The sequence below is a fragment of the Desmodus rotundus genome, chromosome 10 (assembly GCF_022682495.2).
Source record: "Desmodus rotundus isolate HL8 chromosome 10, HLdesRot8A.1, whole genome shotgun sequence".
NCBI lineage: Eukaryota > Metazoa > Chordata > Mammalia > Chiroptera > Phyllostomidae > Desmodus > Desmodus rotundus.
In genome coordinates, this window is record NC_071396.1 from 35,175,214 (window position 1) to 35,198,038 (window position 22,825).

The 22,825-nt window shown below is 56.6% G+C and overlaps 2 protein-coding genes across 9 annotated transcripts in view; one reads left to right on the forward strand and one right to left on the reverse strand.

Moving 5' to 3' along the window:
- The window catches only part of ZNF710 (zinc finger protein 710), a 48,064-nt gene extending 43,927 nt beyond the window's left edge, over positions 1–4,137 (forward strand). For all 8 annotated transcript variants that reach the window (XM_053913048.1, XM_053913046.1, XM_053913049.1 and 5 more), the window contains one exon: positions 1,594–4,137. In XM_053913048.1, the coding sequence (XP_053769023.1) occupies positions 1,594–1,763 (170 nt within the window). In that variant the 3' untranslated portion in view covers positions 1,764–4,137. The remainder of the gene's footprint in view (positions 1–1,593) is intronic.
- A 521-nt stretch (positions 4,138–4,658) lies between these two features.
- Positions 4,659–19,861, reverse strand: IDH2 (isocitrate dehydrogenase (NADP(+)) 2). The gene is made up of 11 exons (XM_053913052.2): positions 19,655–19,861; positions 11,550–11,641; positions 10,450–10,615; positions 9,058–9,218; positions 8,830–8,973; positions 8,268–8,404; positions 7,932–8,083; positions 6,446–6,558; positions 6,215–6,312; positions 6,028–6,120; positions 4,659–5,669 (listed from the first exon to the last, which is right to left on the reverse strand). The coding sequence occupies exons 1-11, from the start codon at positions 19,767–19,769 to the stop codon at positions 5,582–5,584; spliced, it is 1,359 nt and encodes a 452-aa protein (XP_053769027.1). The 5' UTR covers positions 19,770–19,861; the 3' UTR covers positions 4,659–5,581.
- Between the last annotated feature and the right edge of the window lie 2,964 nt (positions 19,862–22,825).

The following is a 22,825-nucleotide window of genomic DNA, read 5'->3' on the forward strand; positions in this document are numbered from 1 at the left end:
AGGACGGGATGTGCGTGTATTCTTCAAAGGATTTAAGTGGGCTCACGTGAACTATATAATAAAAATAATAACATTTTATGGAGCGCGAATTGTGTGCCAGGCCTTTATTAACTCACGTGACCCTCACAGGGAGGTGGGCGCCATTTGACAGAGGCAGAAACTCAAGAACTGAGGAGTTAGGTAACTCGCACAAAATCACAACACACAGGAGGGGAAAAGACACTTTATCTCATTACTGAGCGATGACATGAAAGACAAGGATGGGGAAGAAAGCATCAAATGGGAAAATGGCAACTGGAAAGATAAGGGAGAGCCAGGTGAGGTCACAGTGCCACAGGACTGACAGGCAGAGGGGAGTTCTGCCAAGGCAAAGAGTGTGCATGTCCTCATGGGCACAATATGGCTGCCAGTAACCTACAGCAGCAATGTGATCCCTTGTCCATATCCAATGGGAGAGTAAGAGCCTATTCCCCTTTGCTCTATGAAACCAACAAGAACATTCTAAGAATTCACAAGCCAGCCTTTCCTCTTGGTTCACTGGCCAGAAGTGGGTCCCACTCATTTGGCCAGCAGTGGGCTTTCCCCTTAGACCAGTGGTTCTCAATAGAGGGAGTGAGTCTGTCCCCCAACGAAGCATCCCACAAGGCACAGGACAGTCCCCACAACAAATAAGATGGCCTCAAATGTTAATAGGGCCAGGGTTGAAGTCCCTGCCTTAGACTTACCAGGGCTACTACCCCCCGTCTGGGATCCATTTCTTCCCAAAACACCCCGGTCTTGGGTGGGTGGGGCAGAGTGCACACTGGGGCTTAGCCCCAGTCCCTGGTGGCCGCCCTCCTGGGGTCCCCAGATCTTGCCCTGGGCCACTCTCCTCCTGTGGCTCATGGGAACGCAGCCCAGGCCTCCAGTGTGGAGTTTCCTCTCTGGCTCCTGTTCCAACAGTAGGAGCATTATAATATGTTTATTTGATAAAAGTAGAGGAGGGCACATTCTCTAATGAACAGTTTTTGCCTCAACCTCTCTGTTAACCTCCCTTGGGCACTTGTCCTTAGAGAGCCAGGCCCTGGAGACCACTGGATAGAACTGGCTTCCAGCACAAATGCTGCAGGGGGGGGGTCAGAGATCGGCTCCCCCCCTGCTCCCCAGCCCCCCCATCCCCCTCCAGGTGAGGCAGAGCAGCGCAGTGGACGAAGACAGCCGCACTGGCTGGGGCCCTTTGGCAAGCGGACGAACCTCTCTGAACTTCCTTTTGGTATCCTAACTGGGGTCGCTGGGAGCAAACTCATGAGCTGACGCCCAGCATGCAGTAGGCGCTAAACAAGTGCCGATGCAGAGACAGGGTACAGGGCAACAGGCTTTCATATGGCAAAGGGGACCACATCGCAGAGAGTACGTTTAGTGACTCGGGAGAGACCAGAGGCAGCGCCCAGAGAAGAGACCAAGGCCAGGCCTGCACCGCACCCACCCCTGCACACACAGGTGTAGGGCTCAGGTCTGGGAAGTCGCTTCCCAGTCGCCAGCTTCCTACGTGGGGGCAACCACCTCCTCCCGGGAGAGGTGGCACCCGGGCCTCACTGTGTGCCTCTCTTGCAGACCCCATGATGGAGCTGACGGGCACTGACCCCTCCGAGCTGGACAGCCAGCAGGAGATGGAGGACTTCGAGGAGAATGCCTACACCTACGCTGCTGTGGACAGCAGTGCCGAGGCCAGCGTCCTGACCGAGCAGGCCATGAAGGAGATGGCCTACTACAACGTGCTGTAGCCCATACCGGGCCGCCTGGGCCGGGGCGAGGAGGCCCAGGGCTTGGGGGCGAGACCCAGGGGCTGCGGGCTGTGCCTGCCGCCACAGAGGCACAAGCTACTGCCCCACTGCCCTGAGCCCTCCCTACTCCCTGCCGAGTCGTTTGTACCACGAGGGACTTGGAGACCAAATGGACTGCACCCCGGGCCTCGGCTGTGAAGCGGAACCAGGCCCCAGGCATCCCGGGGAAGGGAAGGCAACGCAGGGGCCTGGGACTGCGTCTCTGTGCCTGCTACCGAGGGAAGGCAAGGGACATGTGGACAGGGGCCACTTGGGGACGGGTCCCGAGGGCACGGGTGCTGGGGTGTCCCCAGGCCCAGCAGAGCTGGGACAGCCCTCCTGCTGGCCCCGCAGGGGTCCTGACACTGGAAGAAGAGGCTGCTTAAGCCAGGCTTTGTTTCTCCTCTGGACTAGCTCCTGCCTCTGGGGGTGTCTGAGCTCCCAGGCTGGTCAGCACTGCCCCCCACCCCGCCCACAAGAAGCCCAGGCCCCAGAGCCGTCTTCCTGCCCTGTCCGTGGACAGCCAGGCAGGGCCCCTGGTGTCTACCTCCTGGTGCCTCCCAGGCCATGCACAGGCCAACCTGGCTGGCGGGAGAGCAGGTGCAGCCCAGCCCCCAGCTAGAGCCCTCTCTGGCCACCCCCTCACCCCTGGAAGGTCCCCATCTTACAGCCCTAAGATGGATTTCCACAAACGTCATCCAACTCTCTCTCGATCTGGGGCGCCACACCAGGGTCCCCACCCACCCCCACCCCGTGAACAGAGCCGGGACACGCCTCAAGTGTTAGTGTTCTCTGTTAGTGTGTCCGGCACACACTAACAGAGAAATGGATGCCTGTGTGCAAGGGTGCAGGGCAGAGTACAGAGGGCACGGGGACCCAAGGGAGCTGTCCTCCAAGGAGGCCAAGGACCGCCTGGGGTAGGGGGGCTGGAGCATCTTTCTTATTTAAAGCATAACAAGTATCCACTTTGAAGATGGGAACAGCCCAGAGTCAGCAGGCTCCCGGGAAGAGCAACATTGAAAAAGGAAAGTGAAAACCATAGAGGAAAAGAAAAAAAGATTTTTTTTTTTTTGAGCACATAGGGGTATTTGGAAGGTAATTTATTATTATTTTTTTCCTTTCCAACTGTGTCGCCTATTACCTTTTCTGACGGAGGCCGTTCTCTTTTTCCCTGCGGAAGCTTTCTCGTGTGCTGCGTGTGCCGTGCGCCCCCAACCTACAGTGGCCTGGCTGGGCAGGATGGGGGCCAGTGTCCCCTGCTAGAGGCCAGAGCCTAGGACCCTGCCCTGCTAGAGGCTCACTCCCTTGCTCGCCTGCTCTGCTCACCTCTGTCCCCACACTGGCCCCTGCCCCTGGAACAGAAGGCTACAGGCCCAGGGCAGGGGGGCGGCACATTCAGGAACGCTAGGGCACCCAGACTCCCAAGGCCTCCATGGGGAGGGGCAGGCAGGGCTGTCCCCAAAGGCATGGAAGGAGGTGAAGCCACCAACTTCACAGCCTTGAAGCCAGGAGGGGGGGAGGCGCGCAGTGGGAACCACTTTGCAGTGCAGTTGCACCCAAGGCTGGACCCCAGTGAAGCACCGAGCCAGGCCTCGGTGGCTGAGATCTGGCCTGAGGGAAGGACAAGGTGGCCTCGGGATCAGGCTGCCAGGTGCGCCTTCCTTCTCTGCTACAGCGCACGCTAAGCAACACATGAGAGGGCTGAGGCCAGCAGCCCCCCCCCCCCAGGTGCCCGCCATGACCCTCAGGTGGCAGTGACTCCGTCACTGTAGATGACATTTTCTCCTGCTGAGCAGAAGCATCTTCCCCTGCAGACTACCTCTTCCCACGACGTCTTTCTCCCCTGGTACCAAAAAGAACCCTGTACCTCCTCCTCCTCTTCCTCCTCCTCCTCCACTCTCCTGCCAGCGCAGTGGCCTTGGTCTTGGGAACCCAAGGGAGAAGGTGCGGGCCCCAGGGTGGGGCTCTCCTCCCCCAGCCCCACCGTCAGCTCCAGCCCTCTGCAAGGTTCGATACTTGAACGCCCCTGCCCTGTGCCTTGGGCCTGGGCGACGCTAAGAGAAAGGGGCAGCACAACTCACAATTTGAGCTGGGAGGGGTGGTCTTGGCCAGGCTCCTGTCCTCCCCCACTCGCCCCCAGCCTTTGCAGAAGAGGTGTGTGGCCTCTCTGGTGACTCAGAAACTCCTGAACGAATTCCACTCTAACTTATTTTGACATGTATACACACCAACCGTTTAGAACTTCCCACTTGTGCAAAGCCCTACTGTGTTTTTACGTTCCTGTTTAAAAGAAAAGTTTACTTAGCAATAATTATAAATAAATGAATATTCTTTAGCGCGGCGACTGCGAGTGCTTCTTCTCACCCTCCCCACACTCTCCCCGCCCGGGACCATCCTGTGCACCGGAGCGCTCACCTGCAGGGCCAGGTGCCTACAGGGAGCTGCTTCAAGCCCCAGAGAGGGGGACGGGCCAAGGCCCCAGAATTCCCGTGCACAGAAAAGCCACTTCCCCCTCCTGACTCACCAACAGGGCACCAGGACGAGAGCCAGCTGACCTCGCCACACTGGGCTCTGGAGGCTGTGCATTCTGGGGAGCTGCCAGCCTTCTGCTACTAATGAGCAAGAAGGGGCTGGAAATCTTGAGCTCCCTCCTCTCCCCCAGGAGCTGGGCTGACCAGCATCAGCCTGCCAGCTTTTCTTCCCACAGCCCTGGCAGCAGAGCAGTCCTTCCAATCTAAGGGGCGCCAGTGTAGTGGGCCGCTCGCGCCCCTCTCGAACCTACCAGGGCTTCCCAACGGTTGAGTTTTAGGAGCTGTGAGAGTGCCCTCAGCCCCCCTCCAAATTTGGGACATGGACTTAGGGTTGCCAAGTTATTTATTTTAGTGAGTGAATAGGATACAACTCTTCCCCAGGACGTTTTAACACCAAAAGTATAGTAAGAGGGTAGCCCTGTAAATGGGATCTATTTAACTTTCCAGCAACTTTATGACCTTACTTTTCTAGTTTTGCCAAAGAATGGAGAAGAACCAGAGCCTGGGACCCACTGTCCTGGACTACATAGGGGCCTTGTTCAGGCCCCAGGCCCCAGCCCCCAGCCCCAGGCAGCTGCTGAGTAGGGCCTGTTTTTCGTACCAAGAAAAGGGCAAAGAGGTCTGGAGATGTTTAGAATGTTAAAACCAACAGAGAAAGAAAGAAATGAAAACATCACCGGAATCAGTAATCCCAAAATGATTACAGGAACCGTGCTAGGAAATTCCAGGGAACCCACAGGCCTGCGACCCCAGAGTCACAGCAGCTACTCAGGGGGCTCCTGTCCAATGCTACACGGTCCCCTCCGCCCATGGTGGCCCCTGACTGGATGGAGCCTGGGACAGAGACCTACGGGGGGGGGGGGGGGGGGGGGCCCAAGGTGCTCCAGTCTGTCCCTGGTGGAGACCGCAGGCCTCTGATGGCCTCCGCCTCCAAGCCCTCCGCTGCCTCCTTTCCCTGAGGGACACACATAGCAGACAGTTTTGTGAAGAGAGTTTAGTAGCTAAATATGGCACCATGTGTTCCAAGGGCGATATAAATTACAGTATGCAAAACATACTGGCGGGCTGAGGTAAAACACACTGTTCCCGTCTCACGTCACCATGAGGGGAAATGCAGGTTCTTTTAAAAACATTTATAAAAAGTGTCCCCTAGAAAGGCCTCCAGAGCGGGCCGTGAGGCTCACCCTCCGGCGCATGTCCGAGGATCGGCGTCCACCGTGGCGGGGCCAGGCCGCGCTCCCTGCCCCGCTACTGCTGGCCCAGGGCTTTGTCCAGGTTGCTCTTGATGGTGTCCAGGAAATCTGAGGTGTTCAGGAAGTGCTCATTCAGCTTCACACTGCCGAGAGAACGCCATGCACGTGAGGGGCAGAGCGCACTCTCTCGCGCTCACTCTCTCTCTCTCTTGCCCCTGTGGGGGTGGGGCAGGGCCAGGCTACTGGTCGAAGGTTACCTGTAGCCCACGGCCAAAGGGCCACAGCAAAGTCAGTGGGAACCTGGGGAGGTCTGTCTGTCCTTTTCCAGGTAAATGGGCCCCTGGGTACAAGCTGTCCTGGGAGAAGCTGGGAGATGGGTATGGGAAGGGGTGGGCACCTGTCCTGCCCCAGGTTCCTGGTAGCAAAGCTGACTCAGAAGGGGCCTCGGCTTCTTCCCACCTGCCCAGAAGGCCAGCCCTGCCCTCTACCCAGGCCACGCACTTGCTGAGACCGTGGATGCAGCCCGCCAGGTCCTTGGTCATGGCTCCGCTCTCCACCGTCTGAACGCAGACCTTCTCCAGGGTTTGGGAGAACCTGCAGGGCGTGGGGCAGAGTGAGACCCAAAGCAGGGTCAGGGCCCAGTCTGCCGCCCACCCTGGGCCTGCTCGGCCCGGGCCCCTGCACTCACCGGATGAGGTCCTGGTTCCCGTCCAGTTTTCCGCGATGCTCCAAGCCACGCGTCCACGCAAAGATGCTGGCGATGGGGTTGGTGCTAGTAGGCCGGCCCTGGGGGAAGGGGTCGCAGGGGAATTAAGAGCCAACAAGGCAACAAGGGGACAATCTGGATGCCACCTCCCACCCCTCAGAGCCAGCAGGGTCTGGGCCCCTGTGGGAGATTGTGGGGGCTCCCCACACTGACCTTCTGGTGCTCCCGATAGTGGCGGGTGACTGTGCCGTGAGCAGCCTCAGCCTCGATGGTCTTTCCATCCGGGCAGACCAGCACGGAGGTCATGAGGCCCAGGGAGCCAAAGCCTGAAGGGCAGGAAGACCCTCCCCTAAGTATGGGTGCCCCTCTCCCCTCAGAACAGCTGGACCGAGCCTGCCCTCCTGCTGTCGCTCATGTCCTCACCACCCCCCCAACTGTAACTGGAGGAACACATTTCTGGGTTGTCTGCCCTGCTAGGGAGTCTCCAGGGCCCCACACAGGGCAGGAGAGCACCCAGAGGTGGCTGTCATTGGCCTATAAATCACATATCTGGGGACCCCACCTCCAGGTGTCCCAGAGCCCGTGGTCCCCAGGACCCGAGACCTCGGAGAGTTCTGTCCACCCAGCCTGGTTCGCGGCCAAGAGGCACATTCAAGCAGAGAGAACAAGCCGCTGGCAGCTCATCACAGCAATTGCTTCAGCTGCTGCTCCTTTCGGCTGCTTGAAAGCTTTGTGATGTTTTTACAGTGTTTCCCAAGTCCCCTTGTGAACCCTTCCTGGTGATGAGGTCTCCTGGACTTCAAAAGCACCCCCGACACCGAAGTAAGAATTAGAAAGTCCCAAGAAAGAAAAAGTGGGCGACTCCTGTAGGAAAATTCTTTGGCTGAGACGCTGGGCTGTTCACCTGCGCCTTCTCCCTCGCCCATCTCCGATCTATTCAGGGGTAATTCCCATGCCTTTCTCTCATCTGCTCTGGCTTTTCATCCTTCCAGCCTAGGTGGGAATTGTTCCAGTGACTGGATCGCCAACGAAGTTTGCCAAGTAAAGCTTCAAGGCTCTCTGTCTTTTCACGGCAGCCAGGCCTGGCTCCTCTTTTCTCCTTCACAGGAGCTGGACCTCACCCCTCTCACTCACTCTTGTTACCTGTCCACGCCCTGCCCCCCATGCCGCCTCCTCCCCCATCTCCGGCTGTTCCTGCCTCCCACAGACTAGGCTCTTTCTCACAGTTCCTCTCTAAGGGCTCGCCCAGGCTTCCTGCAGAAATCTGATCGACCTTTCAGGATGCTCGAGGGCCTGCGGGTTTTCCATCTTCCCTGGTATCCTCCTACATCCTAAAGGTTCCCTGTGCAAAACAAATGCTCTGTACTTTGAAGAGCTCCCACTTGTGCTCCATCCTATGTTCGGTTCTGCTGGAGCCAAACCTAGCCACCTGGGCCCTCCCTGCACAGAAACCCCAGCGCCAACTTGAATTCCTGTGCCCTCTTTCTCTTCATCGGCTGCCGCCCTAGTCCACTAGTCCAAACCCAGGAATGATCCCGCCTCCCTCAGCTGCCAGGGAGCTCCCGCCCCCTGCCGCCCACGGGGGACTTTACAGTGAGCCAGCAAGGCTAAAGTTTTCCACCAAAAGGGTCTGAAAATGACCCCCGTCAAAGGCGCGGCCCAACAACCCACCCCCACGGGATACCCCCATCCCGCGTACCTTGCGCCAGGATGTCCGACTGCACGTCGCCATCGTAGTTCTTGCAGGCCCACACGAAGCCGCCGGAAGACTTGAGGACCTGAGCCACCATGTCGTCAATGAGCCGGTGTTCGTACCAGATCTTATTCTTGTCGAAATCGGTCTTATAGTGCCTGGAGGCAAAGGGGCCAATTGTGACAGGAGGGCGGGAGGCTGACAGGTTGGGGATCCCTTCCTAGGCCGAGTGCATGGGAACAGCGACCTCCCCAGGTAGGACGAGGGCTGGGGTGGGAGAGGGGGACAAGGAGGAAGGGCTGTGGTGGTGGCCGTGAAAGCAGTGAAGGGAGAGGCTGTTACTTGTCAAAGATGTCCTGGAAGATGTCCTTGAAGCGCCCGTCGTAGGCTTTCAGAATGGTGTTCTTGGTGCTCATGTACAGCGGCCACTTCTTCTGGATGGCATACTGGAAGCAGCTGTGCGCGAAACCCGAGATGGACTACAGCAGGGAGAGAGAGGTCCCTGACACGGTGCCCCCACGGCCAGGCCCCGCCCAGGAATGGCACCCTTCCCTGCACACAAGCCTGTCTGGCGATCATCTGTTGTTTCTACTGGCCTAGCTCCCCTCTCCCCCATTTCTGGAAGGGAACAGGCCCCCTAGCTTTGCTTTGGAAAGCTAGCTCCCTCTCTAAAATTCCTAGACCCTAAGGCTGGGAGGGGAACGAGACCTGTCTCTAGAGTCGACTTGTGTCTGGCTCAGCCAATCAGAGCACTCCTCTCTCTCGGAGGCCTCCGTGATTGGCTCACAGGCGGTCATGTGAGTGAGGCTGGCACTTCCGCGGGAACCAGCCGAGCTGGCAGGGACAACCCTGGAGCAGGGAGCCAGGCTGGGAGAGAGGCACTCAGGCTCCGTGCCTGCCTCACCTCGTCGGTGTTGTACATGCCCATGCCCACGCCGCCAGCAGGGAAGTTGTACACCTCCCACTCCTTGGGACTGCTGCCATCCTTCGGGGTGAACACCATCTTGAAGGTGCCGGCCCGGTCGGCCACAAAGTCTGTGGCCTTGTACTGCGGAGGTGAGAGGGTGGCTCAGGCCAGGGGCTCCAGATGGGGGTCCCAGGCCAGCCAAGCCCGACTCCCACGGGGACCCACCTGGTCGCCATGGGCGTGCCTGCCAATGGTGATGGGCTTGGTCCAGCCAGGGACAAGGCGGGGGATGTTTTTGCAAATAATGGGCTCCCGGAAGACAGTCCCACCGAGGATGTTCCGGATGGTCCCGTTGGGACTCTTCCACATCTTCTTCAGCTTAAACTCTGGAAGGGCAGAGATCAGGTGGCCCCGTTGCAGAATTTGAAGCAAGCACGCAGCCGGATGAGGGTCCTCACACTTCTCCTGGGGCAGCGGTGGAGTGTAGGGTGTGAATAAGTGGGCCCCCAGGGTCATACCCCCTGGCTTAGGGATCCAGCGCCACCGCCTGCCTGTGAGTCTCGCGCAGATAGTTTAACCTGAGCTATGAGATTAAAGTACCAACAAAATACCCAGCCCTTTGCACTGTCAGGAGCATGAAAGGGGTCCCTAGGTGAGTGCCTAGCCCCAGGCCGGCCCGTGGGGCGACTATTCCTCCTCCCACGTCCCGCTGGGATGTGTAGCTCAGTGGGACCAGCCCTGACAACACACCGCTTCACTGGAGATGCTCCGGTTCCAACCCAGGACTGCCACTAACGGCAGAGTCTGCCTCAAGTGGCTAAGACCGTGACCCCCGACCTCCTTGTCCAGAAACTGGCGATATATAAACCCCAGGGTTTGGGAGAGGAAGAAAAAAAAGCCTGAGAGAAGAGCTTAGCACTAAAATGATTCCAATACCCTAAGGTCAGTACAACCCCAAAGACAAGGAGGAGGCCTGGGGGGTCCACCTTAAATGCTTCCATCCAGATCCCCGATGCCACTGGAAGTTGGGAGACAGAACTCTGCAAATGCCTAGCCCACCCTTTCTTGGAACTTTCCAACCCAAGCCCTTCTATCCACACAGAGCAGCCCCCAGAGCCATCGACCAGCAGCCAGTCCAAGCCTGGTGGGCGTACCTGAGACCCCTCCAGGCCGCAGGGGCAGACCTGCAATACCAAGACTGTGGCGGGGTACCAGTGATACCCCCCAGAGCCCCCAGCACCACCCCTGAGGCTCTGAAGGATACAGGCCTGACACACAGCCCTCCTCTGGACAGAGGTGGCCCCAGGTCTGTCAACCTGCCTGCAACACAGTGCAGGGGGCCAGAGGGGCTGGCTGCCCCAAGAGGCCGTTCCCACGGTGACAGCACCAGCATCAGCTTCCTTCTCCTGCTCCCTGTTCCCGATGGCACGGCCACTAGCCGGAGCCCCCCAGCACAGCAGAAGCACCTTGGGCTGGCGTGGGAACAGGGGTGTGGATTTTGGCCTCAGCTCTACCACACCCTGACCGTGCACACTGAGCCCACCCCAGCCCCACCCGCAGGGACCACCATCTTCCAGGCATTCACGGAGAGGCTGTGGCCGCGTCCCAGCCCCACACCTTCCACACGGGCCTCATCGGGGGTGATGGTGGCGCACTTGACGGCCACACTGTACTTCTGGGTGGCCAACGCAGAGTCGATGGTGACCTGGTCGTCAGTCTTGTCCCGGTGTGGGAGCCCCAGGTCGAAATACTTGAGCTGGACGTCCACATGGGGCAGGATGAGCTAGAGACAGACGGCCAGGGCCAGGCGTCAGCCCAGAGGACCGACTCAGGGGCACGCGTGGGCTATGACAGGGGACACTGAGTCAGGGCTGGGACACGGGGAAGGCCAGTGGGGAGGTGGAGGGGGGGCAGGGAGGGCAGCACAGCTCAGGGCTGGTGTCAACCGTCACTCACTGGGGCCCAGCCACCGCAGGAGGGCAGCCGGCAGACCAGATGCAGTCCCTCAGAGGGGGCTCATCCCCCCGGAGCACGGACAATACGCCCCCTGCAGTGGCCCATCAGCTCGGCCAAACCCCAACTCCAGCTGCATCTGTGTTCCCTAAACAGTGGGCTCCCTCGTCTTCCCCATTCAGAAGTGGTGATTCTCGACCTGCTCCTTGTGGACATACACACAGTGTGGGGTCTTCCCAGGAACAGCACTCTCTCCCAGGGAGGCCCCGGTGACTTGGAGAAGCCAAGAGGCCACCCTGGGGACATGTGCTGCGGCGGCTCAAACATGTCACCGTCCTGGATCATACCCCGCAGCCACCGCTCACGACAATGTCCCCCAACCCCTGAGGGAAGTTAGTTGTGCACAGCTGCGCTGAGCACCAGGCCTGTGCTCCTTCCACTCCCTCGAGGAAACACAGCGGAGTAGAGGGGTCAAGGTGGGGGGGATACAGGGTCAGCCTTGAATCTGCACAGTTTGAAGACATGCAGACTTTGGCACCAGCACAAGACACAGGCTGCTGAGGACAGACCACAGCCAGACGTCACAAAAAACCGGGAATGGTCTGGACACAAGAGAAATGTGGATGGAATGCCGCTGCCCACCAGGGGATGGTGAGTAGGGCGGATGGGCAGGGCCGGAAGTCCGGCCCAGGAGAGCTGGGCTGGGGCAGACCGCCCCGCCTGGCTGGCCATGTGGAAAGCCACCTGCTTTGGGAGGGAGCTACCTTCTCCTTGATGAACTGCCAGATGATACGGGTCATCTCATCGCCGTCCATCTCCACCACCGGCTTGGCCACCTTGATCCTCTTGTCTGCATCTGGAACAGGGCACAGACAGCGCATGGCGTCCCTGGGCAGGCGGGAAGGGAGCCCTTCTCCTCCCCGCCAGACCCGCCCATCCAGGAAGGAGCAGCAGTCAGCCAGGACCCAGCTGCCCAGTGTCCCTGCCCTTTCTGCAGGGCACCTGGATCCCCCACTGAGCGTGGCCGGCTAGGACCGGTCAGATCCCCTCCCCTGGAATCTGAAGGCAGAGGAGACAACACAGAGAACCAGAGCCCGCTGGGGCTGCCTTGTCCGGCAGCCAGTCGGGAGAAGCTGCTGCCACCTGGCTCCCCAGGGCACCTCTCATCCAATCCACACGGTTCTCCGAGTTACCCTGCGTCCTTCCTGTAACCTCTGCAACAGCACCCTCTCCAAGTCAGCCTGTGTCACTCACTCGGTGTGTTGCTTGCAACCCGAGACCCTAACTAATGTGAAGTGAGAGTGAGAGGGACCGTATTAGCGCCTCCGCTGTGCCTGACAGGGCACAGCGCCCTTTACACCTTTCTGTTCAGTCCTCAAACCACTCCCCAGGGGAGTATTATTCCTCCACTTCAAAGGTAGAGAGGCTGAGGTTCCTTCCCCGCTTCCTGCCCGAGGAGGATTCGCACCGTGCACCATAGGGAGCGCGGGCTGAGGGCACTTGGGAATGGCGCTCAGATCTCTGGATCCCAGTGGCTCAGGTGGGCCAGTCTGGCCAGAGACACATCACAGGACTGGTCACGAGGCTGACCCAGGTCCTGGGGGAGGGCGGAGGGGAAACCGGAGCCTGGCGTAGCTCTTCAAGGAAATCCTGACTCGTGAGAAAAACCAGCAGCCTGGGGAGCAAATCCCAAGGCAAACTCAGAAACATGGCCAGTCCGATTAATCAGCGCAGGATGCCTAGGAGGAGGCTTGCTGACCCTGCGAAAGCAGCAACCGAGTACTCCCCAGCCTGCACGTATGACCACGTGCTCTTCCCTCGCCCACAATCCGCGCAGACGCAGTGAGGGGTGCCCCCACCCCCACCAGAGATGACAGAAGAGGGCGTTCACTTGAAAACACCACCAACCCTGGGAGAAGGGACACCTGCTCAGTTGACAGCATGGGACAGAAGCCTTTGCAGAGCAGGCGTGGCAACTACAACAGCGTGACCCCCAAAGCCCGTTTCAGGCGGAAGGGACGAAAGCCCAGCAGACTCCACCTCCGCGTCCAGGAACACAAACCATGGCCGGGACTCACGGTGACATCCTGATCCACCAAGAAAAAGGTGAATACGGGCAGCAAAACGGCCCACTTCCCAAAGATGGGCAAACAGGCAGTGGTGGTTGTTTGTCTTATTTTTTCAATGTAAAAAGAATTTTAGAGATTATTCAGGAAGACACATGAGACCAAGGAGCATGGCTTGTGGCAGACAGAAGAACACAGATCCCTCACTCAAGCACAGCCTCAATACCCTTGTGGGTCAAATACACAGAAGCAGAAAGCACCCTGGCTGGGTAGCTCAGTGGGTTAGAGCATTGTCCCACTACACCAAGGTCGTGAGGGTTCGGTCCCCCGTCAGGGCACACACAAGAAGCAACCAATGAATAAGTGGAACAACAAACTGATGTCTCTCTCTCTGTCTCTGAAATTAATAAATACAAATTTAAAAGGAGGATAAGCAGAAAGCAACAGCTAGAGAACAGGGGTTTGGGATCCAAGCTACAGAACTCCTTCACCTTTCCTGGGCCACAGTGCCACGGAAGGGCTTCAGGACCTGCAGGAAGTCACGGGGGCCTGGGCAGGGCTAGCTTAGCTTCTAGGAGCACCTCCTGCGAGGTTATTTGATGAGGGCTAATCCAATTTTTAGAGACTATATTGAACCCTAACCAGGATCCCTAAGGAGAGATTCATTTAGGAGCCAGTCGTAAAGGTTTCAAACTTGACCTCCACTCACGTTTTGGGAGCCAGGCTGGCAGCCTCTGGCCTATGGACACCACACTTCCTCCGAGAGAGAGAGTTTAAGGTCAAGGTTGCCTGCTGTGCACACAGGAGTCAAACCCTCAGAGGCCACAAGGCCCAGTCATTTACAACCAGGTGCTGAGCGCCTCTTCCAGAGACACAGCAGGGCGGCCCCCCGGTGGGGCGGGGCGGGGCGGGGAGTCAGCAGGGCGACCTGGCTGGTGGGGCTCCGCGCTGGGTGTCAAACCGAGGGCTCCCTGGTTCAGTTAGTTCCCCGTCAGGGCTCAGGCCTGGGTTGCAGGCCAGGTGTCCAGTTGACTGATGTTTCTCCCCCTCCTTTCCCCCTCCCTTTCCTTCTCTCTAAAAATAAACAAACAGGGGGGTGGGTAGGGCAAGGGAGAGAATGGGGACAACTATAATTGAAAAATAAATTTTTCCATTAAATAAAAATAAATAAACAAAATCTTTAAAAAAATAGTCCGCAGTGCAGCCTCCCTGGAAGCAAACTTCTCAGAGGAGCTGGGAACAGCGATGGGAAGTTTGACCCAGAGGGCGTTTTTCTCAAATATTAAATGGTGCCTACAGTTTAAAAATCAGGAGATTGTAACAAGGACAACAAATAATAAGAATAACCTCATTAATAAATGGGCAAAGGACTTGAATCGATATTTCTCCAGAGTGATAAAGAGAAAGCCAACAAGCTCATGAAAAGACGCTCAACATCTCTAATCATCGGGGAAATTTAAAACCACAACGAGATACCGCCTGACAGCCACTACAACGGCTACTACCAAAAAACCGCCCCCAAAAAACAAACAAACAAAAAGCCCAAAAAACAGAAAACAGCAGGTGTGGGTGAGGATGTGGAGAAACTAGAAGTTGGGCCCCGCAGGTGAGGATGGAAACTGGTGCAGCTGCTGCAGAAAACTGTGTGGAGGTTCCGTACTGTCTTCTCTGGGACGGCCATACATGGTCCACAAATTAAAACTGGAATCACCGTGGGACCCACTAATCCCACTTCTGGGCATACCGAAATTGCCATTGAAAGCAGGGTCTTGGGCACCGCTGTTCACGGCAGCAGTATGCACTATAACCAAGAGTGGGGATGGACCGCTATCCCTCAGTGGATGAATGGATAAACCAAGTGCGGCATGAACCTTCAAGAGAAGCGGACTTTGGAACCTAATCCAGGGAAGGTAAGAGAAACTTTCCTCCTGAAGGTTAAACAATGTCGGTAACTCTAAGTCTTTAAAGACGAGGCGCCCGCCTCTTAACCATGGATGGACCTGCTTTGAAACTAAAGAAGGAAGTGTCTCCATGTTTTAAGTGATGTTGGAACGACCTGAATAGATTTTAGGGCTTGTTCCTTTGTTTCAGTTCCACACAGGCAACGTCACTGCAACGTGGTACATCTATATAAATGACATACACTACAATGTGGCATACTTACAGAGATGTTATACACTACGGTGTGATATATGTATATAAGTAGCGTATACTACAAGGTGGTACACTTACAGAAACAACATTGCCACATTTCCCAAACCCTCTTTCAACCCAGCTGCAGTTACCATTTTGGGGAAGTAACTCCTGTGATAAATTAGAAGTAGAATTAAGTATGTGAGGATTTAAAACTCTCTCCCCTCAGCTTTTCACAATTCCCTTACCTTACTCTGAAGGTTGATATATTTTAATTTGAATATTTTTAGGGCAGCATGTACCTACAATGGACTATTATTCAGCCTTGAAGGGAAGGAAACCTTGTTGCAAGACACAACGTGGACAAACCTTAAGGACACTATGCTGAGTGAAACAAGCCAGTCACAAAAGGACAAATGCTGCATGATTCTCCTTATCCAAGGTGCCCAGAGGAGCGTCAGCCACAAACACAGAAAGGAGAACGGCGGCCGGCCGGGGCGGAGGGACGGGGAGATAGGCAGTTATGGCTTAATTGGTATAGAGTTTCAGGTTTGCAAGATGAAAAAGCTCTGGAGATTGGCTGCACCATAATGTAAAAATATTTCACAGGCCTGAACTGCAGACTTAAAAAGTGGGTAAAATGGAAATTTTTGTTATGCATTTGTACAACAAAAAATAAAAATTTAATTAAAAAAAATTAAACCAGTCAAAAAACCCCCAGGAGATTTCACATAAAAACCCAGCCTCTCTGGTGAAGGGACTGAGAAGTACAGACTGGTGGTTACCAAACAGCCGCAGGGATGGAGAGTAGAGCAGAGGGAGCAGAGTCGATGATATGCAATAACTCTGTACGGACCAGGTGGGTACCAGCAATATCAGGGGGGTCACTTCGTGCAGTGTAGGACTGTCTGAGCGCTGTGCTGTACACCTGAAACTAATACACAGTAATATTGATTGTAAACTGTAATTGAAAATATTTTTAAAGTTACAAAATAAAATTAAAAAATAATAGAAAAAAAATCCAGCTTCTTTTGAAGAATGAGTTGCTTCCACGCAGTGAGCCGATGCTGGATCATGGCCTGGATGGGCTGGGCCGAGGTGGCCTGTGCCCTCCCGCCAGGCCTGCCACGTGCCCCCCCAGTGCACCCCAAGGCATCGGGGTTTGAGACCTTGTCTGCTGTTTGGCCAATATGGTGTTGACTCTCCCAACATCGGCCCCTCTGGGAGACAAGAGGTGAAAAGCAACCTGAAATCCAGGGAACAGCGGCTGGGCCTCCCTGAAGGCCTCCAGGGAACACAGTGAAATCTTCAGAGGAGGCATTGCACAGGCACGGTCCCCTGGGCCAGAGCATGGGATGGAATTACATCGGTCACAGGAGGCCTGTTAGGCCAACTATCCTCCGTCTGGGGCCCGCTGCACCCAACACCACGTCAGGATTTCAAAACCCGTCCCAGGTTTCAGGTGCTGCTCCGAACTCAGGCTCAAGGTCCCCTGAAAGGCAGCCTCGCCCAAGATTAACTGCCTCCACCGCATTCCTGCCAGTGCTCAGCCAGCACGGCCCAGCAGAACCTGGGGCCCTAATTCCGGGGAGCGATCCTGGAAGACATTTTAGTGTTTTCCTCTCTTTTCCTCACAACCCACATCCAAACCATCAAAAAAAAAAAAAATCCTACTAACTCTTCCTTCAAAATATGTCCAGAATCCAACCATTTCTCACCACCCCCCAGGCCACCATCCTCATCCCAGCCATCCCTGACACCAGAGTGCTCCCATTAAAACATAAATCAGGACATGACATTGGAAAGCCTCTACTTTCAGCCCTGGCTGGTGTGGCTCCGTAGATTGAAAAGCCTCTCCTTTCACTCGAAGGCCAAGGTCCTCGAAAATGGCCTGCCAGTGCCGCCTGGCCCCCACGAGCTGGCTGGCCTGTCCCTCACCATCCTGTGCTCCGACCCACCAGCCTCACGCAGCTGGCTTTCCTCTCTGCTTCTCCCACAGGCAAAGGTGTTCTCCTCCACCTTGGCCTTGACCCTTGCCTTTCGCTCTCTCCTTGGTAACAGCAGGGCCTGTTGCTTTCGCTCGCTCAGGGCTGCATTCGGTACGGCCTTTTCTGGCCACCCTATCCGAACTCTCGGGCACACCTTCGTTGCCTGTTTATTCTCCTGTCCCCTGTGTCCCATGAGCCAACATCTATCTTCTGTGCCATCTGTCCCTGCATCAGAACTTAAGCTCCACTGACGGCAGAAATCTTTGCCTCTCAGTCCCAGCTCTGTCCCGAGCACCTTGCCTGGTTCCCAGCACACAGCAGAAGCCCAATATTTGCTGACGGCACAAATGAATGTCATGTTTTGATCAACTCCGTCACCTCCTGTTTGAATGAAATGTGCTTCCCCCACCTCCACCCTGCCGGGATGCAGTGCCCCACGGAGGCTGGTGACGTGGCCCCATCAGACCAGCAAAAACGGACGCGGTGGCAACTCTGCCGGGCAATGGACTCCCTGCTCTGGACAAGCTCACAACGTAGAATGTTTTCACATTTGCCACTCGCTGGCATTTTAAACCTGGGTTTACAGAAGCATTAAAGTCCGGGAATCAGAGAGCCGATTCCAGCACCCAAATACCCTGAAGAGAATCAGCACACGAGGCCTCAAACTCCCAGAGAGACGCCCTCGGGTTTTCCTCAAAGCCTATGGGGCCTAAACACAACCACCCAAACCGGCTCAGATGCGGGCTGGCCAGGGGGGCTGTGGTCTTATCTGATGCGGTTGAAGTGAGCCCCCATGGAGAACACACAAGAACGCTACTGGTGGGTTTGCAAAGCCTTGAACAGTCATTAAATAGTGCGCCCTGGAAGGTACAAGAGCAGGCGAGTCCCCAAGATCTGAAGAATGAAAGGGCAGTTGAGAAAGTCAAGACGTGCCCACACTAGGAGTGGAGCAAAGGAAGGCTCGATAGGTGATTCTCTCACCGAGTGGCGAGCCGGAGCTGACATCCCCAAACGCTCACTGATCAGAACTGCACCCGCCGAGGCTGGAGGCCTGTGAGTTGCAAAACTATAAAGAGACACGTGTGGGAATCACCACATAGCAAAGGAACAGGGTGTTTCAGGTCCAAAATACTCTTCCCTTGTCATCAAGGGGAATGCCAACTATTCTGTCTCTGGCAGTGCTGCCAGGTACCAAGCTAGGAGAGGGCACAATTGTATGGTCTCACGTCCAATTCAGACACCAGGCATTCTTCCCATTAATAACCAACTCACTGAGGGACTTCTAGCAGGATCTGCAACTGATTGCTTTTTTTTTTTTACCCTGCTCTTTTTACGTGTTACCAAAATTCAGACCCCCAAAAGTGCTGTGTGTGTGTGGAGTAGGGGATGGGGAGGGTATGTTTCCTTTCTTTCTTTCTTTCTTTTTTTTCAGTCATCAATGCAGAATCCAAGGGAAAACTGGAAAACATATCAAACTTGCACCATTATTTTGCTGAAGGTGGTGCCTGATGGGAAACTTGGTTTGGGGCTTGGGGGCACTCGGAACTTTGGGATTGCCAGGCTAAATAACCCTTTAGAGACAGGTCCTAGATGATCGAAAGCAGAAATGCCCCTTTCTCCTTGGGAGAGGGTGGGGGGTCGGCAAGCTCTAGTCAGCTGCTCCCACACTGGGTTAAAGATTACCTACCACAGCAGGAAGGCCAGGCGGCCTGGGGCTCACCCCCCTTCCTCACTCCCCCAGGGACTCCAGGCCAGGTGCAGAGAGGGGTTTCCTTGACAACAGACATCAGCCAGGGCCAAAGGACCCACATGGTTTTCTGCTGTTGCAGCTGGCATGGAGAGGCAGGGGGCGGGTAATGCCCGCGTCCCAGCAAGGGGAGCCTGCCCTGATTATGGAGGTTTAGGCTACATCCTGCTTCTCAAGATGCGACTGCTGGCTTCTCTGCTAAGACGGGAGCTAAGGGTACCACAGAAGCTGTGAACAACGATTCGGAAAGTTTCCGCACCGGTGAAAGAGGCAGGGCCAAGCAGCAGCGCAGGGCCCGCGGGCCCGTGAAAAACGGCCGATCAACCAAGGACAGGCCTAGGATGGAGCCTCAAGTGCAACGACAAGGAGAAGGGGGGGGGGACCCAAACAAAGGGGTAAAATGAAAAGCACGCTCCTCCAGCTGTCGCGCAAAAGGCTCCAAAAATAGCTGACGAGGGCCTGGCAGCGAGGAGGGATTACAGCGCGCCCGGCAGAAAAGGAAGGGGAAGTGGATGCTTCCTCCCTCCCGCCTTTGTCTGAGCAGAGACCGCCCGCGAGATGCTCCGGCCCCCAGTCGGTAGCTCGTCTCCCGCCAGGGCCGGCAGGATCCCCTCCTGGGCCGGGACAACTCCAGCGCCCCGTACGGTTATATCTGGGGGCGCGAGGCAGCCCAGAGCTCCCCCCGCGCACGGCCGCAGGGCTGGCATCGCCCGGGCCACCAGTTGCCACCGTCCTTCAAGTCCCCACCACTGCTGCTGGCGCGGCCTGGAAGCTTGGGGCAGGGGACGGCGGAGCGACGCCGTCACCGGCTCTTTGTGTGCCCAGCCCCGCGGGCCCCGGCCCGTGATCGTCCCGGTCGCGCTCCCTGATCCCGGCCTGGAGGCCGCCACGTTGCGGAGCTCGGCGCGCACCCGCCCCGACCCTCTGGCACTCACAGTGGCGCCGCGGCTGCTCCTGCAAGCTGGGGCCTGTCAGGGCAGCCGGCGCCCAGGCCGGCCCGGAGCCCGAGGCTCTGCCGAGCGAGCGCACGACCCGCAGGTAGCCAGCCATCCCGAGCAGGCGAGGAAACCAAGCGAGCACGCGAGACCCGAGCGCCGGCCGCTGCTCCAGCTGCCTGGCGGCGGGCTGCCCAGCCCCGGGCGAGGGGAGCGCAGGCACGGCCGGGGCGGGGCTGCTGGGGCCGCTGCCCCATTGGGCCTCGCCGGCACGAGGCGGGACCAGGCCGGGCCGAGCCCGCCCCCTGCACGCAGCCCGCGCTGCACTAGCGCGGCGGGAACCCCTGCTGGACGTGCGCCAGAGGCGGGTGAGACCCACTAGGATGCGCGCGCGAGGGTCGGCGCTGGAGGATGAGGCGAGCCGCTAGCGAGGCCAACCCCTTCTCTCCAGGACACCCCATTAAAATCAGGGTGTCAACTGCTGACACAGCTTAAACCCCAAAAGTCAGATCTGAGGAAACACTTGCGCCCTTCGCGTTTGCGGAGCTGAACCCCTAAGGCGCGTGAACCGAGTGCGCATTCTGCGCTCTTGGACTAGGACCGTGGGGACTTCAGGTCTCCTCAGCTTCTCTCTCAGCTCCTCCTATCCCCTCCAGGGGTTGTGTGGACTGACTGGAACCCCCTTCTGCGTCTCACCAGAAGGTCAAGCTGCTAGCCCTCCCCACGAAGGCGTTCAGCCAGAGACTCTTTCCTCCCGACTGAAGGGGAATGAATTCTCACAGCAACAGGCCTGCCCGCCCTCCCGGCCTGAAAGGCTGGGGCACAGGCTGTGCTCAGGGACAGCCACCGCGCTTCCAGATGTGTACCTAGCGTTTACCCAGGTAAACACTTCAATTTTGCGCCTGTTTTCATAGAAAAGACAAGACCGATTTGTTCCGTCCCAAATAACCAAACCCATCCCCGTCTCCCTCCACCCGTTTTCTTGAAATGAGACGGCAACTGGGCTGGGGTTTTATGTAGAAAAATCTGACCCCAGCACCCCCCTCCCCCAACTTTCTCTGGTCACACTTGCTCCAGCCACAACACACTCCAAATACACTCAATCTGTGTTGGCTCCTTCAGAGTTAACATTGCCAGATGGAGCGGGCCCAGGAAAACGACCTTGGATTTCTGACTTCACAACTTCCTTCGCCCTGTCCCAGCCAGGCGGAGCTACTGCTCTGGCCCTGGGTCCAGCAGATGCAGCCCAAGGTGACGCTGCTCTTGCCACCCACTCCCAAAGTCTGAGGCCTCAATCCAATGCCTGTTCTTGGGCCAGAATGTCCCAGAATGACCTGTCATCCCCTTCGCTCTGTTCCCAATTCTCTTGCTCAAAACACAAGCAGAGACTGTGGAAGCCTCTGGAATGTGGCTCTCATGCCATCCTGTATTCTCAGCAGCTGGGCGGCAAGGTCCACACCTGTAAACTGGGAGAACGTGCCCCCTGAGGGTCCTTCTGACCCAGACATTCTACATTCAGATTCAGCTATGTCTGCCATACTGTGGACTTTTAAAAAATGTCTGCTTATTGATTTTAGAGAGAGGGAAAGGGAGGGAGAGAAACATCAATGCGAGAAACATCGATCAGTTGCCTCTGGTATGTGCAACCCAGGCATACGCCTTGACCAGGGATTGAACCTGTGACCTTTCCATTCACTGGATGATGCCCCACCCACTGGGTCACACTGGCCAGGGCTGTACTACCAACTTCTGAAATGCTCATAAAGAAGTTGCTGCCCATCCCCAGGGGCGCATCTGTTCCTCCACATGATTGACTGGTATGTCAAAGGCAGTACTGAAGCCTCAGCGTGTTCCAGAGTCTGACCTTTGCCTTTGCCTGCGGAGGGATCAGGCCGGTGCAGGGCAGGGGAAGACGGGGGCAGGGGGTGGGGTGGCACGTGCATCCTTTGCAAACACAGCAACAGCCCAGGGCAGTAGAAGCAAAGCCTGGGTTAAACTGCCCCTCACAGCCCGCCTCCCAGGGCTCCAGTTCCAAGCCTCATACAGTGTCTGTTTGGCGAGGTAGCTGGTGTTAGCTCCATTGGCTCAGAGAGGTCAGGACACTTGCTCCAAGTCACACAGCTGGGAAGTAGATCTCTAGTTCGTATCCATATACCTGGCTCATAGAGCATTGCTCTTTTTAAAAATATTTTTTTTAATTTATTCTTAGAGAGAAGGGAAGGTAAAGTGAAAGAGAGGGAGAAAAACATCAATGTGTGGCTGCTTCCGGCAAGCCAGGCACGTGCCCTAGCTGGAATTGAACCAGCAACCCCTTGGTTTGCAGGCCAGCACTCGATCCACTGAGCCACAGACTTGCTGCTCTTTTACAGAGAAAGAAAGGGGAAGCCAGAGCCCTTATGTAATGTACTTTTTGGAATTCCTGGGAGTGGCCCAGAAAGCCACTTCAGAGACAGATGGTGTTTAAAGAAAGGCTGCTTAGATCCTCCAGTTTGGGCAGCAGAATTGGAACGCCCCTGCCTTCCACCCTTGCAATAAATCCCAATTAGCCATTGAGTCTGGGTCAGGTGCGAGTTCCTTGGGGAGGCACAAAAATGCCTGTCACTCAGTCTCTCCCCTGCAGGAGCAAGACACACGTCCACGTGATCAGCATGGAGCAGGCACGTGTCCCAGGAGGAGTTTAGATGACACATCAGGCATCTGGCAAAGGAAAAGTCACCCCTGATGGGGGACACCCGTCAAGCTGGCTTTTCAAGAATATTTAAGGTCTGTGGCCTGGAGGCTGGAAAGGCAGGCTGGGAGGGGTGAGGGCTTGCATTTTCTCGAGACAGACACTCCAGGGCCTTCCTTTTGTGGGGTGTTTGTAGGCAGGGGTAACATCTGGCAACAGCAGGGCAGGGATGTCAGGGGATCAGGCCTGGGGAAGAAAGGAAGGCCAGGGTGCCTGAATCAGGGGCCGGCAGCCTGACACAGGGTCCTAGGAGGACCACAAGAAGGGCGAGACTCCAGAGATGGTGTAGAGATAGAACAGGGAGCTGTAGCAGGGGAGAAGTCCGTGACTCAGAGGGTGTGTCCCTGGGGCAGGAAGAATGGTGTTGCCATTATTAGACAATCAGAACCTAGGGGGAAGGGAGGGCTGTCGGGAAGGTGCGGATAGCCGAGCTATTTATGGTC

What these genes read in the sequence shown, in the direction of transcription:
- IDH2 (XM_053913052.2), bottom strand. Translation starts at nt 19,769, where the DNA reads ATGGCTGGCTACCTGCGGGTCGTGCGCTCGCTCGGCAGAGCCTCGGGC. An exon ending in GGCAGTTCATCAAGGAGAAG is followed by an intron (nt 10,616 to 11,549) that starts GTAGCTCCCTCC and finishes GTCTGTCTCTAG; the next exon opens with CTCATCCTGCCCCATGTGGA. An exon ending in ACTATCGGGAGCACCAGAAG is followed by an intron (nt 6,313 to 6,445) that starts GTCAGTGTGGGG and finishes CCCTTCCCCCAG; the next exon opens with GGCCGGCCTACTAGCACCAA.